The 21,230-nt window shown below is 41.0% G+C and overlaps 1 protein-coding gene across 3 annotated transcripts in view; it reads right to left on the reverse strand.

Moving 5' to 3' along the window:
• The window catches only part of CTDSPL2 (CTD small phosphatase like 2), a 112,039-nt gene that overhangs the window by 67,306 nt on the left and 23,503 nt on the right, over window positions 1–21,230 (reverse strand). For all 3 annotated transcript variants that reach the window (XM_032297625.1, XM_032297622.1, XM_032297623.1), the window contains exon 2: window positions 4,786–4,995. In XM_032297625.1, coding sequence (XP_032153516.1) covers window positions 4,786–4,971 — 186 coding nt within the window. In that variant the 5' untranslated portion in view covers window positions 4,972–4,995. The remainder of the gene's footprint in view (window positions 1–4,785; window positions 4,996–21,230) is intronic.

Here is a 21,230-nt window from a genome sequence, read left to right on the forward strand (position 1 = left end):
CACACACACACACACACACACACACACACACACACACACACACACACGGGAGGGAGATTTCTTTTTTTGGATGGCCCTCTAAAGAAGTATGACCAGTGTCTGTAAAGATGCAGACACAGAGCATACACAGATCGAAGACTGACCATGTGAGGGGTGTGAGGGCACAGTGAGGGGCAACCATCTATATGTCAAGAACAGAGATCTAAGAAAGAACCATACTGGCCAACATCTTGATCTTGGGCTTCTAGACAGCATCCAGCCACTCTGACAGAGAATAATAAAGGAGAAAGAATGCAGGTATCAGTGAAATATATCTGAGTTTAAATCCTACCAGTGTCACTTCCTGGAGATGCAGTAGTATTCAGTGCTTAGGAGTGCAGGCTCTGGAGCCAGGTAAACTGGGCTCCAGTGTTGCCACTTAAAGCTAAGCAACCTTGCACAAGTTATTTACCCTCCCTGTGCCTCTGTTTCCTCTTTAGTAATATATAAGTAACACCTATCTCATACAGTTTGTAAGGCTTAAATTATTACACTTTAAACACTGAGGACAGTGCTTGGCAAATAGTAACTGCTCAGTAACTATAAGAAAGGGCTGTCGCAGGCATGGTGGTGCGCACTTGTAGTCCCGGCTACTCAGAATGCTGAGACACGAAAATCACTTAAACCAGAGGGCGGAGGTTGCAGTCAGCCAAGATCCTACCACTGCACTCCAGCCTGGGCAACAAGAGTGAAACTCCGTCTCAAAACAAAAAACAAAAAAACAAAAAACAACAAAAAGACAAAGTAAGGGCTGTGGTACTGATATTCACTATTTTTTAACCTGGGTAGGTTATTACTACTATTATTGTTTGTTACTGCTACTACTGATACTGCAAGTTACCTAAATTCACTAAGTCTCAGTTGTTTTCATCTATAAAATATCAAAAGATGGTTAATATTCAATGTTTTAGCTGTGAATTCCTACCCAAATTTTGAAAAAGACAATGACACTGTATTTAAGATACATACATAAGCTAGCATTGCCTAGACACTCAACACAATTTTAGAATATGCGATTAAGAAGATGGTTTGTGACATTGTAGATAAGAAAGCAATAATAATTAGAAGCCAGTATACGCTCATTAAGACTAATACATGACAAAGTAACCTTATTATTTACTCCTAACATAGGGTCAGTTGTCTCGGAAAAGACAGCTGTGATTTCACTCCGATCTTAGTAAAGCATTCAAATATCAATTTCAATAATCATCTTATAGAATGTGACTGTTAAAATCTGAGTTAAATTTTAGCAAAATTAAGTGAATTTGTAGCTGTATGAAAAACCTTACCCAAAAATCTTAATTAATAAATAAGACAGCAGGATACAGTGGCTCACGTCTGTAATCCCGGCACTCTGCGAGGCCAGGGTGGGCCTACTCCTACTTGAGGTAGGAGTTCGAGACACCCTGGCCAACATGGTGAAATCTCATCTCTACTAAAAATACAAAAATCAGCCAGGCATGGTGGAAGGCGCCTGCAGTCCCAGCTACTCCGGGCTCAGGAGGCTGAGGCAGGAGAATAACCAGCCTGGGCAAGATGGTGAAGTCCCACCTCTACTAAAAGTTACAAGTAATTAGCCAGACATAGTGGCACAAGCCTGTAGTCACAGATACTTGGGAGGCTGAAGTGGGAGCATCACCTAACCCGGGAAGTCAAGGCTGCAGCGAACTGTGACTGCACAACTGCACAATAGCCTGGATGGGAGTCAAAAAAACAATTCATTGTCAAAAGAAGTATGCTGATCCTTGAACAACTTGGGTTTGAATTGTATTGGTACATTAATACACAAATTTTCTGCCACCTCTGCGACAGAAAGACCCCCTCTTCTTCCTCAGCTTAGAAGATAATGAGGATGAAGACTTTTATGATGATCTACTTCCACTTAAACAGTAAACATATTTTCTCTTCCTTATGATTTTCTTAATAACATTTTCTTTTTTCTAGCTTACTTTATTGTAAGACTACAGTATAAAGCCAGGTAAAATGGCTCACGGTTAAGGCCAACACTTTGGCAGGCCAAGGTGGGATGCCTGCTTTCAGGTCAGGACCAGCCTTGGCAACATAAATGAGATCTCATCTCTTAACAAGAAAGAGAGAAAAATAGGTAGGCATGGTGGTACATGCCTGTAGTCCTAGCTACTCAGTGGGCTGAGATGGGAAGATCACTTGAGCTCAGGAGTTCAAGGCTTCAGTGAGCTATCACAGTATTACTGCACTCCAGCCTGGGCAGTAGAGTAAGATCCTGTCCAAAAAACACAATATAGAATACACGTTAACATATAAAATATGTATGGACCATTTACAGTATTGGTAAGGCTCTGGTCAACAGTAGGTTATTAGTGTTAAGTTTTTGGAGAGTCAAAAGTTGTATGTGGATTTTCAACCACATTGGGGAGTCAGTATCCCTAAACCCCACATTGTTCAAGGGTCAACTACATGAATAGAATTCTGAAGATATAACAAAAATCTATCTTCACTTCTGGTTTTTATCCTTTTTTTTTTTTTTGAGGCAGAGTCTCACTCTGTCACCCATGCTGGAGTGCAATGGCGCAGTCTCAGCTCAATGCAACCTCCGCCTCCTGGGTTCAAGTTATTCTCCTCCTAAGCCTCCCGAGTTGCTGAGATTACAGGCACCTGCCACCACGCCTGGCTAATTTTTTGTATTTTTAGTAGAGACGGGGTTTCACCATACTGGCCTGGCTGGTCTCGAACTCCTGACCTTGTGATCTGTCCGCCTCGGCCTCTCAAAGTGCTGGGATTACAGGCGTGAGCCACCGTGCCCAGCTTATATCTCATGAAGAACTGATAAAGGTGATCAAGCTGATGATAAATATCATATAACATATAAGGAAAACTAGAAATAGCTGCCCTAGATAATGACTGAGCATTTGTGCTTGCACATATAAGGGAACACAGTATCTATTTTCAAGTGAAAAAATACAAAAAAGTAACATGAGAAAGCAAAAAGATGAGGAGGCACTTTATGACAACAAGAGCTGCTCAGAAGAATGAAGTAAAGATATGTAGCAAGGTTCCTATCAACAGAGGCTGATGACAATGCATTAGGAATTCATAGATAGAAATTCAGGTTCATGAAAGATATTTCATCTTTGTTTTATGATAATACTAAAATATTTTCTCAGTTTACATAAATCCAGAAACTTTTTAAAATTTCTAAATACGTAAAATTAACGAAAAATCATAGTATTAAACAAACAAAAACAAAATAAAACCACAGAACAAAAATTAAAACCCTGTGCAAACAATACTTCCAAATCTTGCCCAGTGACTCACAGTAATTAGGCTTTGTTAATTCTATTACAACAAAATCTATTCCTATGAACAAGTCAACCAGTAATTTACTTTTCTGCTTAACAAAGTAATAAACTTCCATTATAATGAAAAATTTACCATGTAAATAATTATTCTAAGAAAGAACACAAAAATGGTAAAGTCATAAAAAAATCCACACACAATGAATAATACTATACATTGATAGAGTGCATTAAGGTTGATCAAACTGCTTCTCTATCTGTTGTACCATCTAATTTGAAAACAACTCTTAGCTGGTCATGCTGGCGTGTGCCTGTAATCCCAGCACTTTGGGAGGCCGAGGTGGGTGGATCACGAGGTCAAGAGATCGAGACCATCCTGGTCAACACGGTGAAACCCCGTCTCTACTAAAAACACAAAAAATCAGCTGGGCATGGTGGCGCGTGCCTGTAATCCCAGCTACTCAGGAGGCTGAGGCAGGATAATTGCCTGAACCCAGGAGGCGGAGGTTGCGGTGAGCCGAGATTGCGCCATCGCACTCCAGCCTGGGTAACAAGAGCGAAACTCCGTCCCAAAAAAAAGAAAACAGCTCTTAAGACAGACGAAGCAGTTGGTATCCGTGCCATTTTACTGTCTTCCTGAGGCTCAGAGGGGTAAATGATTCTCTCTTTGGGTCACCTCAAGTTGGTCCAGAATATGAATCTGGAGTATATGACACCTGGTCAGTGTCCATTCTTTCTTTTAGTAATGTTGTTTTCTCTTTAACAAAGCAATACATTTTCATCATACAAATGTTAGAACCGATCATAAAAATGTTAGAATAGATGAGAAACATCACTTCCCTACACAGTGAATAGTATTAACAAGAAACCTTAACTTTCCTTTGAAAGAAAATGAAAGTAAAAGACACAACTCAAGTAAAAGAACAAGGAAAAATTTATTTTGCTTCCCATAATGCTATATTGAAAAAGCAGAAGGCTAAGTGGATTAGTTCAGTGGAATAAATAATGTTCTTTTTAAATTGCCATTGAATATTCCGCATGTAAAACTCTTAGAAGTAAAATTAACACAAAAATTTTTTGGTGCATTATCAGATTTCTCATCTACACATGCTTAGAGAAAATGTCATAATTTTCACTTTTTTTTTTGGAGACAGAGTCTCCCTCTGTTGCCAGGCTGAAGTGCAGTGGCACAATCTCAGCTCACTGAAACCTCCGCATCCTGGGTTCAAGTGATTCTCCTGCCTCAGCCTCCTGAGTTGCTGGGATTACCAGCACATGCCACCACCCCCACCTAATTTTTGTATTTTTAGTAGAGGCGAGGTTTCACCATGTTGGTAAGATGGTCTCAATCTCTTGAACCTCGTGATCCACCTGCCTCAACCTCCCAAAGTGCTGGTATTACAGGCGTGAGCCACCACGTCCAGCTAATTTTCACTTTCAATGATATGAAAGTATGTGATAAATTCATTACCTTAGGTGTGCTTCCTTTAATAAATTTTTTAATTGAAGACAACAAGCCCGTTTCATTCTTCGGTGGTTTTTCTCCTCCTGAAGGCAGGTTATCATCAACCTCTGAATATTTCCTCTTTGCTCTGGCAGTGCGTTGTGTTTGGATTTGATTTGACTGCTGAGAAGCTTTCCGTGTTCTCAGCCTCATCTTTTATGGGTGCCACATGTAAAACTGTAAGAGAAAAATAGTAAATGTAATAAAAAATTAAAGGTTATTAAATTCATCCTACTATACCCAAATATGCCCAGCTTATATAATAAAAATATCTTGGCTAAAAAAACAAAAGTCCTAGAATCTACAAGACTGCAGTAAGAAACATTTTAAGTAAAAGGCGTTATATATATTTTATTTATATTATCCCAAGTAACCTTCCCAACAACCTCTGAAATACTGTAATATACATATCATATGATCTAAAGTAAGGGTAACACCAAAGAGTGTGCATGCTCTTTCCATAATACTATACTGCCTGCCAACATTACTGTTTGTTTAATCATTCATTCAACAAATATTTATTCCATACTTTGTCACATTCAAGGCACTGGGCCAGGTAAGCATTGAGTAAATAATAAACAAGATAAGGAAAGCTTTTGCTTTTCTGGAACTCAGCAGGTGATGGAAAAGTAATGTCAGTCAATGAATTCATTAATTCCATGAGCACAATTCTAATAATCAACAATAATATACACGTAACAACAGAATTTGGATCATTTTGAGAGAGTTCTATCTTACCACATTTAATGATACTTTTAAAACAATTCACATCAGAAAGAATACATGAGACTATTTACTCGAGCTCCCTCATTTTGCAGGTAAGACAATTAATTGCTGGCAAAATCGTCCCAACACTTAGAATTAGAGACATACCTGAATTACAATCTGTAAAACAGAATACAAAGAATACTAAACTAAGAATTAAGACATGTGAATTTTAATCCTACTCCAGTCATGGCTAATTTGTACAAACTTAGGTACGTTTAATCACATGTATAAAAAATATATTTACCTTACTATCCTGAAGCTCAAAATGAAAAAAGGATTAGGAAAGGCTATAATGTGCAAAGGACAATAAAGCTAATCACTACAGTGGACATATTCATAGAACAGTCTAACTCCAATTAAGCACCCTAAACTCTAAAAGGTACAGAAATTTCTGGCGAAGAGTAGAGTCTTAGAAATTGTTTTCACTAACTCAACAGAACCATCACTGAAAACAAAAAAAAAGAGAGAAGCTTTTTTAAAAGTAGAAACTACAGGCTGGGCATGGTGGCTCACACCTGTAATCCCGGTATTTTGGGAGGCTGAGGTATTTGGATGACCTGAGGTCAGGAGCTCGAGACTAGACTGGCCAACATGGTGAAACCCCTTCTCTAATAAAAATACAAAAATTAGCTGGGTGTGGTGGCAGGCACCTGTAATCCCAGCTACGGGAAAGGCTGAGGCAGGAGAATCACTTGAACCTGGGAGGCAGAGGTTGCAGTAAGCAGAGATCTCGCCATTGCACACCAGCCTGCCTGGGTGACAAGGGCAAAACCCTGTCTCCAAAAAAAGAAACTACATGTATCTGTGTGTGTCTACCTCAAATTTTTGTGTCCCCCACCAAAATTCAGGTAGAAACCTAATCCCTAATGCAATGGTATTTAGAAGTCAGGCCTCTGTGACGTTAGGTCATGAAGACAGAGCCTAAAAGTGTTGGGTTAGTGCCCCTATAAAAGAGGCCCCAGAGAGATGCGTAGCCCCTTCCGCTATAACATTACAGTAAGAAGACAGTGATATATGAGGAAGGTCTCAGACCAGACATCAAATCTGCCTGCACCTTGATCTTTGACATCTCAGTGTCCATAACTGTGAGAAACAAATTTGTTGTTTTTAACTCACCCACCAAGTTTCGGGTATTTTTGTTACATCAGCCCAAACTGACCTAAGACACTCCCAAACTCAAAGGATTCACCAGAGAAGTCCCAAAATACATTTCCCAATAACTATTTTTTCTAAAACCAAACAGTGCTGGGTTTAAACTGCAATCCACAAATAAAATAAATATTGCTTTTTTCCCCCTCTGAATTCCTTTGTTATTCAGCAAAGAACTCCCTAGAAAAGGAAAATCACTGTAGCAAATACATGGGGAAATTTTTTAAAGCTTTTAAAATCAATTTCTGTGAATTTTTTTATAAGTGCCTTTTGAAAAAATATCTAATGGTGAACCTATCTTAAACCCACAATCATTAAATTGAAATCATAAAGATTATGACACAACATAATGACATAAAGTAGGTCTTAAAAGACTGAAGACATATAAAGTAACCCAGTCTTAAGAGGTTCAGCTCATTAAAATTGAAACGCTTACTGTAATGTCTGAATGGGAAAAAAAAAGAAGAAAATTATAATCTCTCTGCCCCCAAAAGCAAAAAATATATATACATATACATAGCAGGTAAGTTTATTTACTTCCATGTTGTATACATAAAATGCTAGATCATTCTGTGTGGAGACAGTGAAGAGGGTTCTGGGAAAGCTTAGGAGAAAGGTCCTGTGAACTAAAAAATAACAAACTAGTATTCACTAGAAAGATGAATATTCAAAAAAGAAAGCAGAAGTGTGAAGTTTTTGCCCATTCCGTAAGTAGACTGTAGAAGATATACTTTATAAGTCTGAAAGGGCTAAAGTAGTCAAGCCCTTATTAATTTGGGAAACTGACCACCCAAAAAACAGATAAAGAAAACACTGGCCAGGTGTGGTGGCTCACACTTGTAATCCCAGCACTTTGGGAGGCTGGTGGATGGATCACAAGGTCAAAAGACTGAGGCCATCCTGGCCAACATGGTGAAACCCCGTCTCCACTGAAAATACAAAAATTAGCTGGGCATGGTGATGAATCCCTGTAATCCTAATTACTTGGGAGGCGGAGGCGGGAGAATAGCTTGAACCCGGAAGGTGAAGGCTGAAATGAGCCAAGATCGTGCCACCTGTACTCCAGAGCCTGGCAACAGAGCAAGACTCCGTCTACAAAAACAAAAACAACAAAAAAAGAAAACATACTTTTCAATTGTACATGGAATGCTAAGAGAGATCTGTATGTTGAACGACAAAACAAGATGCCATGAATTTCAAGAATAAATGCATACAAAGTACGTTCTCTAACCACAACTATAAATCAATAAAAAATCTTCGAAAGTACTAAATACTTGGAAATTTGAAAATATATAAATAAATCATTAGTCAAAAAAGAAATGACAAGGAATACACAAAATATTTTGAATAAAAAAATAAAATATAACAACACATCAAAATTTCTGATGTAACAAGCAGCACTTAGAAATTAAATATAGGCTGGGTGCTGTGGCTCACACCTGTAATCCCAGCTCTTTGGGAGGCCAAGGAGGATGGATCATGAGGACAGGAGATTGAGACCATCCTAGCCAACATGGTGAAACCCTGTCTCTACTAAAAATACAAAAAAAAAAAAAAAAAATCCAGGCATGGTGGCATGTGTCTGCAGTCCCAGCTACTCAGGAGGCTGAGAGGAGAAATGCTTGAACCCGGTAGGCAGAGGTTTCAGTGAGCCAAGATTGAGTCCACAGCACTCTACCCTGGGCTACAGAGAGGGGAAAAAAAATTCTAAATACATGTACACATAATAGAACCCCAAAATATGAGGAAAAACGGTCAGAAATGAAGTGAAAAAGAGTAAGCTGCAGACTTCAATATCTCACTTTTAGTAGAAGAACTAGACAAAAGATCAACAAGAAAAAAGAAGACCTGAAATACTCTCTAGATGTAACATTACCATAGAACACTCTTAACAGCAGAATACTCTCAACCTACACATGAAACATTCTTCAGAATAGTACATATGTTAGGCCACAAAACGAGCCTTAATACATTTAAAAGGGCTGAAATCATATGACAGTACAGGCATACTTTGTTTAAATGCAACTCACAGATACCGTGTTTTTTACGAACTGAAGGTTTGTGGTCACCCTGCATACAAGTCTTTTGGAGCTATTTTTCCAAAAGTATGCGCTCACCTCATGTCTCAGTGTCACATTTTGGTAATTTTTGCAACATTTCAAACTCTTTCATTATCATTTTATCTGTTACTGTGATCTACGATGAGTCATCCTTGATGTTACTTTTTTAATTGTTTTGGGGTGCCACAAACTGCATGCATATAAGATGGTGAACTGAATCAATTGTATTCTGACTGCTCCACTGACCATCTATTCCCCACCTCTCTCCCTTTCCTTAAGTCTCCATATTCTGAAACAAGACAATTTAAAAATTAGGCCAATTATACCCTACAATGTCTCTAAGTATTCAAATGAAAGGAAGAGTCAAACATCTATCACTTTAAATCAAAAGCCAGAAATGATTCAGCTTAGCAAGGAGGGCATGTTGAAAGTTGAGACAGGCCAAAAGCTAAGCCTCTTGTGCCAGCTGGCCAAGTTATAATGCAATAGAAAAGGTACTGAAGGAAATTAAAAATGCCATCAGGTGTGGTGGCTTGGGCTTGTGATCCTAGCACTTTGGGAGGCCAAGGCGGGTGGATGACCTGAGGTCAGGAGTTTGAGACCAGCCTGGCCAACATGGCGAAACCCAGTCTCTACTAAAAATACAAAAAAATTAGCTAAGTATGGTAATGGGTGCCTGTAATCCCAGCTACTGAGGAGGCTGAGGTGGGAGAATAGCCTGAGCCCGGGAGGCGGAGTTTGCAGTGAGCTGAGATCACACCACAGCACTCCAGACTGGGCAACAGGAAAAGCAAAGCAACCTTCTTGCTGATACAGAGAAAGTTTTAGTAGTCTGGATATAAGATCAAACCATCCACAACATTCCCTTAAACTAAAGCTAATCCAGAGGTGAAGAAGCTGCACAAGAAAAGTTTGAAGCTAGCACAGATTTGTTCATGAGGTTTAAGGAAAGAAGCTGTCTCCATAATACATATGTGCAAGGTGAGGTGTAGCAGCATGAGGTGAAGCAGCAGGTACTGATATAAAAATGGAGGCAAGTTACAGCTAAGTCCATTGATGAAGGTGGCTAAACAACAGATTTTCTAAGTAGACAAAAGAGCTTTCTGTTGGAAACAGATGCCATCTAGGACATTCACAGCTATGAGAAGTCAATGCCTGGCTTCACAGCAGGCTGGGCACAGTGGCTCACGTCTGTAATCGCAGCACTTGGGGAGGCTAAGGCAAGTGAGAGTGACTTGAGCCCAGGAGTTCAAGACCAGCCTGGGCAACACAGGGAAACCCCGTTTCTACAAAAAATACAAAAACTGGCTGGGCATGGTGGCGCATGCTTGTAGTCCCAGCTACCTGGGAGGCTGAGATGGAAGGATCACTGGAGTCCAGGAGGCTGAGGCTGCAGTAAGCCAATATAGTGTCACTGCACTCCAGCCTGGGTGACACAGCCTGGGTGAGAGCCCATCTCACTCACACACACACACACACACACACACACACACACACACAGCCTGGGTGACACAGCCTGGGTGAGAGCCCATCACTCACACACACACACACACACACACACACACACACACACACACACTCCACATAATCATCTCAACTAATTCAGAAAAAGTATTTGATCAAATCCAACAACCTTTCATATTAAAAATAATCAGCCGGGTGCAGTGACTCACACCTGTAATCCCAACACTTGGGGAGGCCGAGATGGACGGATCATCAGGTCAAGAGATCGAGACCATCCCAGCCAACATGGTGAAACCCTGTCTCTAGAAAAAAATACAAAAATAAGCCAGGCATGGTGGTGCAAGCCTGTAGTCCAGCTACTCAGGAGGCTGCGGCAGGAGACTTGCTTGAACCCAAGAGCCAATAACGAACCACTGCATTCCAGCATGGTGACAGAGCCAGACTCCACCTCAAAAAAAAAAAAAAAAATCAACAAATGAAGAATAAACAGGAATAAAATAATATTCCTGTTTTACATAATAAAAAGGTATTTATGAAAACCCACAGGACATATTATGCATGGTAAAAGGCTGAATGCTGTCCCTCTAATATCAGAAACAAGACAACAATAGCCCCTCTCACCACTTCTATTCAACATTTTACTGGAAGTTGTAGGCAGGCAATTAGGCAAGAAAAATTAAAAAAATCCATATTCAAAAGAAAAAAGGTGGGCCGGGCGCGGTGGCTCAAGCCTGTAATCCCAGCACTTTGGGAGGCCGAGGCGGGCGGATCACAAGGTCAAGAGATCAAGACCATCCTGGTCAACATGGTGAAACCCCATCTCTACTAAAGCTGCAAAAAATTAGCTGGGCATGGTGGTGCGTGCCTGTAATCCCAGCTACTCAGGAGGCTGAGGCAGGAGAATTGCCTGAACCCAGGAGGCGGAGGTTGCGGTGAGCCGAGATCGCGCCATTGCACTCCAGCCTGGGTAACAAGAGCGAAACTCCGTCTCATTAAAAAAAAAAAAAAAAAAAAAAAAAAGAGAAAAGGTGAAACTTATCTCTGCAAATGGCATGGTCTTGATTAAAGAATAATGATAAAGAAAAAACTGGATAAACTAGGCCTCATAAAAATTAAAAACGTCCTGTCTACCAAAAGACATCATTAGGAAGATAAGAAGGCAAGGAGCAAACTGGCAGAATATTCACAAAAGGCACATCACAAAGACCCTGTACATAGAATATATAAAGTCCTACAACATGATAAAAAGAACAAGCCAACAGAAAAAAATGGGCGAAGATAAGAGAAAATATTTCATAAAATCTAGATGACTGGTGATAGCATAAAAAATGATACTCAATATTATTCATAAGAATTTTAAGTTAAAACCCCAAAGACATGCCAAAAACCCCCAACTGACATCTCCTAAAATGGCAAAAATTTAAAAGAATGACAAATTTAAATAGTAACAATGATGGAGAATAAAAAGAAATCTCATATGCTGCTGGTAAGGATATATGTTTTTTTGATAAAATTGGGTAATTTCTAATAAACATTCACCAAACTCTTTGACCCAGTAATTTCACTTCTAAATTGTTATCCAAGAAAAATGTAAATATGTCCACAATATATTTTTACAAAAATGTTGCTGACACCCTTATTTGCAATAAGGCTGTTTCTAATTCCAAACTGGAAACAACAAAAATGCTCCAAAACAGAAAGATGAATACTGTGGTGTTTTCATACAAGTGAATACCAATCAGCATCAGAAAGGAACAAGTACTTCTATCATAAACAACACCAAATAATCTCACAGACATGCTAAACAATGGCAGAGACAAAAGAATACATATTTAATGACACCATTAAAAAGAAATTTTATCAGGGACAAAAATAATCTAAAGAGAAAAAAATCAAAACAGATTTCTGCCTTGAAGAAAGGAAACACCCTCTAATGTTACAGGAGTATGTATCTTTTTGTCAAAATTTTACCGAATATAATCTTTAATGGTCATGCAATATTTCAATATAAATGTTTAGCTATTTCAATATGTCTCACAATTTATTCGATCACTAACTTGTTGAAAAACAAACTATTTCATAACTACCAACATCACCTCAAATGAAATAACCACAGAAATTTCAGTCTACATTTCTGATTCTTTCCTTAAGATAGGTAAAAGTGAATTTACTAGTTCAAAAATTTTACAGCTGAGATCTATCTGTGTTTAAGATGTTTGGGATCATTATTAGCCCAATCATTAGCTGACCACTAGGCTATGCAAATACATAGGAAGGTACGCTTTAGTAGGACAGGCTTAAAAATAAAAGCAAAAATATTCAAAAACAAACAAAAAAATTAAGCAGAGACATCAGTGGTTGCATACTGCAAGGAGATAAATTTCATAGATTTTTTTTCTGCCTATGAAGTTACTACTAAACAACCAATGGAAGGGAAAAAATAATGAATCCAGATTGGCTACAATATTATCTAAAATGGCCAGTTTTCAACAAAAAATTATAAGACATGATAGAAACAGTAAATGACTCAAACGCAGGGGGAAAAACCTCAGTGAAAACATATTAGTCATGTGCTGGGCTTACAACAATCCAGTGAGAGATATATGTAATTATTTATATAAAACAAAAATCACTCTTTATCCTTTAAGAGTTGGAAAAATTCTTATTTTTGGTGGACACATTGACCCTTTTCTTTGATTAAAAAATACACATCATTTTAAAACTTTAGGGCGTGGTGGCTCACACCTATAATCCCAAAGCTTTGGGAGGCTGAGGTGAGAAGATAATCTGAGCCCAGAAGTTCTAGACCAGCTTGGGCAACACAGCAAAACTTTTGTCTCTACAAAAAATAAGGACAAAAAAATTATATGGGCATGATGGTGCACGCCTGTAGTCCCAGCTACTTGGGAGGTTGAGATGAGAGGATCACTTGAACCTGGGAGGTTGAGACTGCCGGAAGCCACGGTCACACCATTGCACTCCAGCCTGGGAAACAGACTGAGACCCTGTCTCTAAAACAAATAAACAACAACAAAAAACAAGAAACAAAAAGACTCTCTGGGGAGTACATTGATTTTTCTCACAAAAAAACCAAACCAAATCAAACCAACCAACCAAAGAAAACCCCAAAAAGACAGAAAAACATAAAGAAAAAAAACCTCCCATAATTCCTTAACCTAGAGATGACTGAAAATGTAGGCATATTACTGTTTAATATGTATAAATATTTAATCAATATTTATACTTACACTACCTGTATTACATGTTTTTCTCCTATTTATTTATATGTACATACATACATACATATGTGTGTGTGTGTGCGTGCGCATGTGTGTGTATTTTTTTTTGGTGAGATGGAGTCTTGCTTTGTTGCCCAAGCTGGAGTGCAGTGGCGCGACCTCGGCTCACTGCACCCTCAGCCTCCCAGATTCAAGCAATTCCCCTGCCGCAGCCTCCCAAGTAGCTGGGACTACAGGTGCCCCACCACCACGCCTGCCTAATTTTTTTTGTATTTTTAGTACAGACGAGGTTTCACCATATTGGCCAGGCTGGTCTTGAGCTCCTGAGCTTGTGATCCACCTGCCTAGGCCTCTCAAAGTGCTGGGATTACAGCCGTGAGCCACTGCGCCCAGCTCTTACTATATTTTACCAATGTTGTTTCAAAACTCTGAGAATACTGGCCACATGCGGTAGCTCATGCCTGTAATCCTTGCACTCTGGGAGGCCGAAGCGGGCAGATCACCTCAGGTCAGGAGTTCGAGAACAGCCTGGCCAACATGGTGAAACCCCATCTCTACTAAAAATACAAACACCAGCTGGGCATGGTGGCAGGCGCCAGTAATCCCAGCTAGTCTGTAGGCTGAGGCAGGTGAATCGCTTGAACCCAGGAGGTGGAAGCTGTAGTGAGCCAAGGTTGCACCACTGCAATGCAGCTTGGATGATAGAGCAAGACTCCGTCTCAAAAAATAATAATTTTTAATGGTAACGTAATATTTCCATATACAGAGAAATTAAAACAGATTCCATCACTGACTTGTTGGAAAATAAACTTTCATAATTACTAACATCACCTCAAATGAAATAATCACATAAATTTCAGTCTACATTTCTGATTCTTTCCGTAAGACAGTTTCTTAGAAGTGAATTTACTGCTGGGCGTGGTGGCTCACGCCTATAATCCTAGCACTTGGGAGTCTGAGGAGGGTGGACTGCCTGAGCTCAGGAGTTTGAGACCTGCCTGGGCAACATGGTGAAATCCCGTCTCTATTAAAATACAAAATATTAGGTGGGCATGGCAGCGTGCACCTATAGTCGCAGTTACTTGGGAGGCTGAGGCAGGGGAATCACTTGAACCCGGGAGGTGGAGGCTGCAGTGAGCCAAGATCACGTCACTGCACTCCAGACTGGGCAACAGAGAGAGACTCTGTCTCCAAAAAAAAAAAAAAAAAAAAAAAAAAAAAGTGAATTTACAAGTTCAAAGATTGTTAACATTTGGTAGTATCTCTAGAAATACTAACAAGCTGCTATCTGGAAAAGTGGTTTAAACTACCAGTGTACAAAGAGTGCCTATATGACTAAGTTTTCCAAATCAGAATTTAATATTTAAAATGTTTGCTACTTTTAAGTAAAAAAAAAAAAAACAAAACAGTAAAACGAAGTAACTTAATTATATTTATAAGGTTACCTCCAGTTCTCATTTTTTTCTAAAAATCTAAAACACTAAAATTGGAAAATGCTTTTAATTTAACCTCTCCAACCAAAGCAAAAACACCTCAGGTAGCATTCCCGAGGAAAGGTAATGTAGAATCTAACGAATGTTTAAGAAGACGTAAGGATAGCCAGGTACAGTGGCTCATGCCTGTAATCCCAGCACTCTGGGAAGATGAGGCGGGTGGATCACCTGAGGTTGGGAGTTCAAGACCAGCTTGACCAACATGGTGAAACCCCATCTCAAAAAAAAAAAAAAAAAAAAAAAATCAAAAAAAAAAGACATAAGGATCATTATTTTATAATGCGAACAGAAAAAAACTAAATGAGTTCTGTTTTTTTTGTTGTTGTTTTCAGAGACAGTCTCACTCTGTCATCCAGGCAATCTCAGCTCACTGCAACCTCCACCTCCTGGGTTCAAGCAATTCTCCTGCCTCAGCCTCCCAAGTAACTGGGATTACAGGCATGTGCCACCACACCCTGCTAATTTCAGCATTTTTAGTAGAGATGGGGTTTCACCATGTTGGTCAGGCTGATTTCAAACTCCTGACCTCAAAGTGATTCATCTATCTCAGCCTCCCAAAGTGCTGGGATTACAGGCGAGCACCACAACGCCTGACTGCTTTTGTATTTTTAGTTGACACAGGGTATCACCTTTAAAAACTTTTATACTAGGCCGGGCGCGGTGGCTCAAGCCTGTAATCCCAGCACTTTGGGAGGCCGAGGCGGGTGGATCACGAGGTCAAGAGATCAAGACCATCCTGGTCAACATGGTGAAACCCCGTCCCTACTAAAACTACAAAAAATTAGCTGGGCATGGTGGCGCGTGCCTGTAGTCCCAGCTACTCAGGAGGCTGAGGCAGGAGAATTGCCTGAACCCGGGAGGCGGAGGTTGTGGTGAGCCGAGATCGCACCATTGCACTCCAGCCTGGGCAACAAGAGCGAAACTCCGTCTCAAAAAAAAAAAAAAAAACTTTTATACTGAACTGAGGCCAGGCGCCGGTGGCTCACCCCTGTAATTACAACATTTTGGGAGGCCAAGGTGGGCAGACTGTCTGAGCTCAGGAGTTCAAGACCAGCCTGGCCAACATGTTGAAACTCCATCTCTACCAACAATACAAAAGAATTAGCCAGGTGTGGTGGTGCCCACCTGTAATCCCAGCTACCTGGGAGACTGAGGCACAAGAATCACTTGAACCTGGGAGGCAGAGGTTGCAGGGAGCCGAGATCGTGCCACTGCACTACAGCCTGGGCAACAGAAACTGAAGAAAAGTCAAGAGGATGTGCTGTTGTTGAATTCAAGATGAAAGAAAACATAAAAAAAGATATGCAAGTCCTACACAAGCACTCAGTGGAAGACCACTGTAAGTCAAACAAGATCCTGATAGTGAACATGCCAGGAGAGCAATGCAAAAGGTGATGGCTACCACTGGAGGAATAGGTATAACACCAGGTGGCCCAGAAATGATTAATATCCCACCCAGTATCTTAAATAAATAATACTAATATCCCAAACGAGATTATCCATGTATTACAGCAGAAAGACTTGCACAGTATATGTAGCAAATCAGGATTATAAAGTTGGCTGGAAGAAACTGAAGGAAATATTTTAGTATAGGTAATTGGCTGATGTGGTGGTCTGAGCACATTCTTGAGGATATAAAGATGAAAAAAATCATGAAATGGGTACTGTTATTTCTGAACAGTCCACTAAAGCTATGCAAGCTATATCTATGTTCAATGGCCTACCTCTATTTGAAAGACCAAAGCAGATAAAGATGGAGGAGACCTCCTTACGAAAGGATTTTTTTTCCCCTCCTGAGCATCCACAACTTCCCTATTGCCTTGGTGGTGATGGAACAGGGTTAGGACCAGCAGGGCAGACTATCGACGCCAATCATCTGAATAAAGGCACTAGAATAAGAAACATAGGGCCTGAAGAAATGAGAATGGAGGGCATGGATTTGGAACAAAATGGGAAGAATCAAGGACCCCTTGGTGGTAGTACGGAAAACATGGGTCAATTTGGATCCGGGATGAACATGGGCAGAATAAGCGAAGTCCTAAGTAAAACACTGAGAAGAGGCAAGATCACTACACAAAGCAGAGAGGAAGTGGAGGTGGAGGCAGCATCCCCAAAATCTAGAGGATAGGCCCCAGGCACTGACCACATCGGGGGTGCTGGCATGGAATGCATAGGTCCAGGCCTGGGCCATGGTGTGGATTGTGTGAGCTCCCAGATACAGCGCATGGGCCTGGTCAAAGACTGCACGGGCTTCATGGAGCATAAAGGCTCCCACACAAAGCACATGAACCTGCTGTACCTTGACCACATGGCCTCTAGGATCGAGCACATGGGCGAGATCACGAAGCGCAATGGCTCTGGCGTGGAGCACACGGGTGCCTGCATGGGCTTCAGTCTCAAACGCATAGCTGCTCCCACTGACCATGTGGACCAAACCATTGGGCACATGGGCTCTGGTGTGGAGTGCATGATTCCTGCAGGCATGGAGGCTGGCCTGGAGCACAAAGGTGCCAACAACCTAGAATGGATGGGCCTGGGGTGGACAGGCCCAACAGCCTAGAGAGGATATGCATCAACAGCCTTGAGTGCATGGGTCCCCCCATGGACCGGACACTGGGCGCTGAGATTGAGTGTATGGGCCTAGCCATGGGTGGCAGTGGCCATGTGAGCTTTGAGTGCACCCACTTAAACCCTGGAGGAGGTATGGCAGGGTTCTTTGGTGGGACTGGAGGCTCTGCTCCTGCGGGTGGCCAGAAAGGCCTACCAGATATTTGTGAGAAATCTCTCATTTGATTTTACATGGAAAATGCTAAAGGACAAACAGACAAATATAGCCTTGTGCTATAAGCCAAAACCAAGATGAAGAATGTGATGTCCAAGGGGTGTGCTTTGGTTAAGTTTGAGTTGCCAGAGGTGGCTGAGAGCCTGCCAGATGATGAATGGCATGAAGCTGAGTGGCTAAGAGACTGATGTTCAAATCAATCGATAGGAACATGCCTTTTTGCCAAGCACGGTGCTTCATGTCTGTAATCCCAGCATTTTGGGAGGCCGAAGCGGGCAGATAAGGAGGTCAGGAGTTTGAGACCAGTCTGGCCAACACAGTGAAACCCCACTTCTACTAAAAATATTTTAAAAAATCAGCTGAGTGTGGTGGTGTGCACTTGTAATCCCAGCTACTCAGGAGTCTGAGGCAGGAGAATCGCGTGAACCCAAGAGGCGGAGGTTGCAGTGAGCCAAGATGATGCCATTGAACTCCATCCCAGGCAACAGTCTGAGACTCCGTCTCAAAAAAAAAAAAAAAAAAAAAATAAAGAGAAAGAGAGAGAGAGAAACACGCCTTTTTTAAACATTGATATTTTCTATTTCTTTCTTGTTAACTATTTTAATTTGTTGGCTGGATAAAATTCAGTTGCTTTTCGATGAAATTTTAATTACTTTTTTAAGGACTGGGGTTCCATTCTAATGTTTGCATTAAGATTGCAATATGCAAAATTGTTTTTGTAGTTGTGGCATCTTGCTGACATCAAACATAACTTTGATGATAAATACTAGTTCCTGAAGAAGAAAAAAAAAAAAAAAAAAAAAAAAAAAGAAAACCAATTCTCAACCTATTCTTTTCCAAAAAAGTTATAAAACAGAGTACCTACTTTAACTACATTTACCTGAACATGGAAAAGGTTAAAGTGATATTAACAAATATCTACCATTAATTAAGTGCTATGTGCAAGGCACTGTCATAGGGCTTTCTGATAGTTATTTCACTTAATCTTCTCAACCACATAAAGTAATGTCTGTCATTTCTATTTTACGAAAGAAAAAACGGAAGTGGAGAAGATGGGAGAAGTGTTTTAAGTAACAATTTCTACATAATTTCAATAAAAATAGCTTGCAATGTGAAAACAGTATATTTATAAGCAACAAAACATTTTAACTAATTAAAAAGTCACTAGGCTGGGTGCAGTGTCTCACACCTGTAATCCCAGCACTTTGGGAGGCTGAGGTGGGCAGATAATGTGGTCAGGAGTTTGAGACCAGCCTGGCCAACATGGTGAAACTCTGTCTCTACTAAAAATACAAAAATTAGCTGGGTGTGGTAGCAGGCGCCTATAATCCCAGCTACTCAGGAGGCTGAGGCAGGAGAAACACCTGAACCAAGGAGCGGAGGTTACAGTGAGCTGAGATCACACCACTGCACTCCAGCCTAGGCAAAAGAGTGTGACTCCGTCTCAAAAAAAAAGTTACCAAACATTCCAATTTCCGATTTCTCTCTCTCTCCCTTTTTTTCTTGGCCTGCTCCCCCTTCTGAGCCAGCAATTTCTCATTTTCCTCTAACGTTTTTTTTGTTTGTTTTGAGACAGAGTCTTGCCGTCACCCAGGCTGGAGTGTAGTAGCATGATCTCAGCTCACTCCAACCTCTACCTCCTAGGTTTAAGCAGTTCTCCTGCTTCAGCCTTCCAAGTAGCTGGTATGACAAGCGCGTGCCACCACACCTGGCTAATTGTTTTGTATTTTTTAGTGGATACGGGGTTTCACCATGTTGGCCAGGCTGGTTTCGAACTCCTGACCTCAAGTGATCCACCCACCTTGGCTTCCAAAGTGCTGGGATTACACGTGTGAGCCACCGCACCCAGCCAGGTTTGTTTTTTACTTCTGCCTTTTACCTGAATGGTCCATTGAAATGAGTAATTTTCAGCTGAAATCCTGGTGCACAAAACCTTAAGATAAAGTTAACCTGTAAAAGCTATGTTTCTGGCAGGGTGCAGTGGCTCATGCCTGGAATCCCAGCACTTTGGGAGGGCAAGGCAGGTAGAACACAAGGTCAGGAGTTCAAGACTCGCCTGGCCAATATGGTGAAACCCTATGACTACTAAAAATACAAAAATTAGCCAGGTGTGGTGGCAGGCGCACATAGTCCCAGCTACTTGGGAGAATGATGTAGAAGAATTGCTTGAACCCAAGAGGAAGAGGTTGCAGGAGCCAAGACTGCACCACTGCACTCCAGCCTGGGTGACAGAACAAGACTCCGTCTCAAAAAAAAAAAAAAAAAAAGCAAAAAGCTGTATTTACAAATTGGCTGGTAGGAACTTACAATTAGAATTCAAAAATCTGGAACCTAGGTCAAATACAGTGGCTCATAGTTGTAATGCCAGTACTTTGGGAGGCCAAGGAAGGTAGATCACTTGAGCCCGGGAGTTTGAGATGAGCCTGGGCAACACAATGAAACCTGGTCCCTGCTAAAAATATAAAAAAATTAGCCAAGGGCAGGACACTGTGGCTCACACCTGTAATCCCAACACTTAGGGAGGTCAAAGAGCACGGATCACCTGAGGGTGGGAGTTCGGGATCCAGCCTGACCACACGGAGAAACCCTGTCTTTACTAAAAATACAAAATTAGCCAGGTGTGGTGGTGCATCCCTGGAATTCCAGCTACTTGGGAGGCTGAAGCAGGAGAATCACTTGAACCCGGGAGGTGGAGGTTGCGGTGAGATTGCGCCACCGCACTCCAACCTGGGCAACAAGATCAAAACTCCACCTCAAGAAAAAAAAAAAAAAAACCACAAAAACCAGCCAGGTGTAGTGGTGCACACCTATAGTCCCAGCTACTTGGGTGGCTGAGGTGGGAGGATCACTTGAGCCAGGGAAGTGGAGGCTGCACTGAGCTGTGATCGTGTCACTGTACTCCAGCCAGGGCCTGTCTCGAAAAGGAAAAAAACTAAATCTAGAACCTACCCTATTAGATAAATAATGTGAAAAACTATGTTCCATATCTCAACACCAGGGCTATCTGTACCCCTACTAAAGCTATAGATATCTAGTGCTGGGAAAACTATATATCTACATGAAAAAGAAAAAAAAAACACACAGAAGTTAGACACTTATATAGAAAATCAACTCAAAATTGATCAAATACCTAAACATAAGGGCCAAGACAGAAGAAAATATAGGCTGGGCATGGTGGCTCACACCTGTAATCCCAGCACTTTGGGAGTCCAAGAAAGGTAGATCACCTGAGCTCAGGAGTTCAAGGTTAGCCTGAACAACATGGTGAAACCTCATCTCTACCAAAAATACAAAAAATTAGGTGTGGTGGTGTGTGCCTGTGGTCTCAGCTACTTGGGAGGCTGAGGTGGGAGGATCACTTGAGCCTGGGAGGCAGAGAGGCTGCAGTGAGCTAAGATTGCACCACTGTACTCCAATGTGGGTGACAAAGTGAGACCCTTTGTAAAAAAAAAATGTG

The sequence above is a fragment of the Sapajus apella genome, unplaced genomic scaffold (genome assembly GCF_009761245.1).
Source record: "Sapajus apella isolate SASKATOON/1434 unplaced genomic scaffold, GSC_monkey_1.0 scaffold37, whole genome shotgun sequence".
Classification (NCBI taxonomy): domain Eukaryota; kingdom Metazoa; phylum Chordata; class Mammalia; order Primates; family Cebidae; genus Sapajus; species Sapajus apella.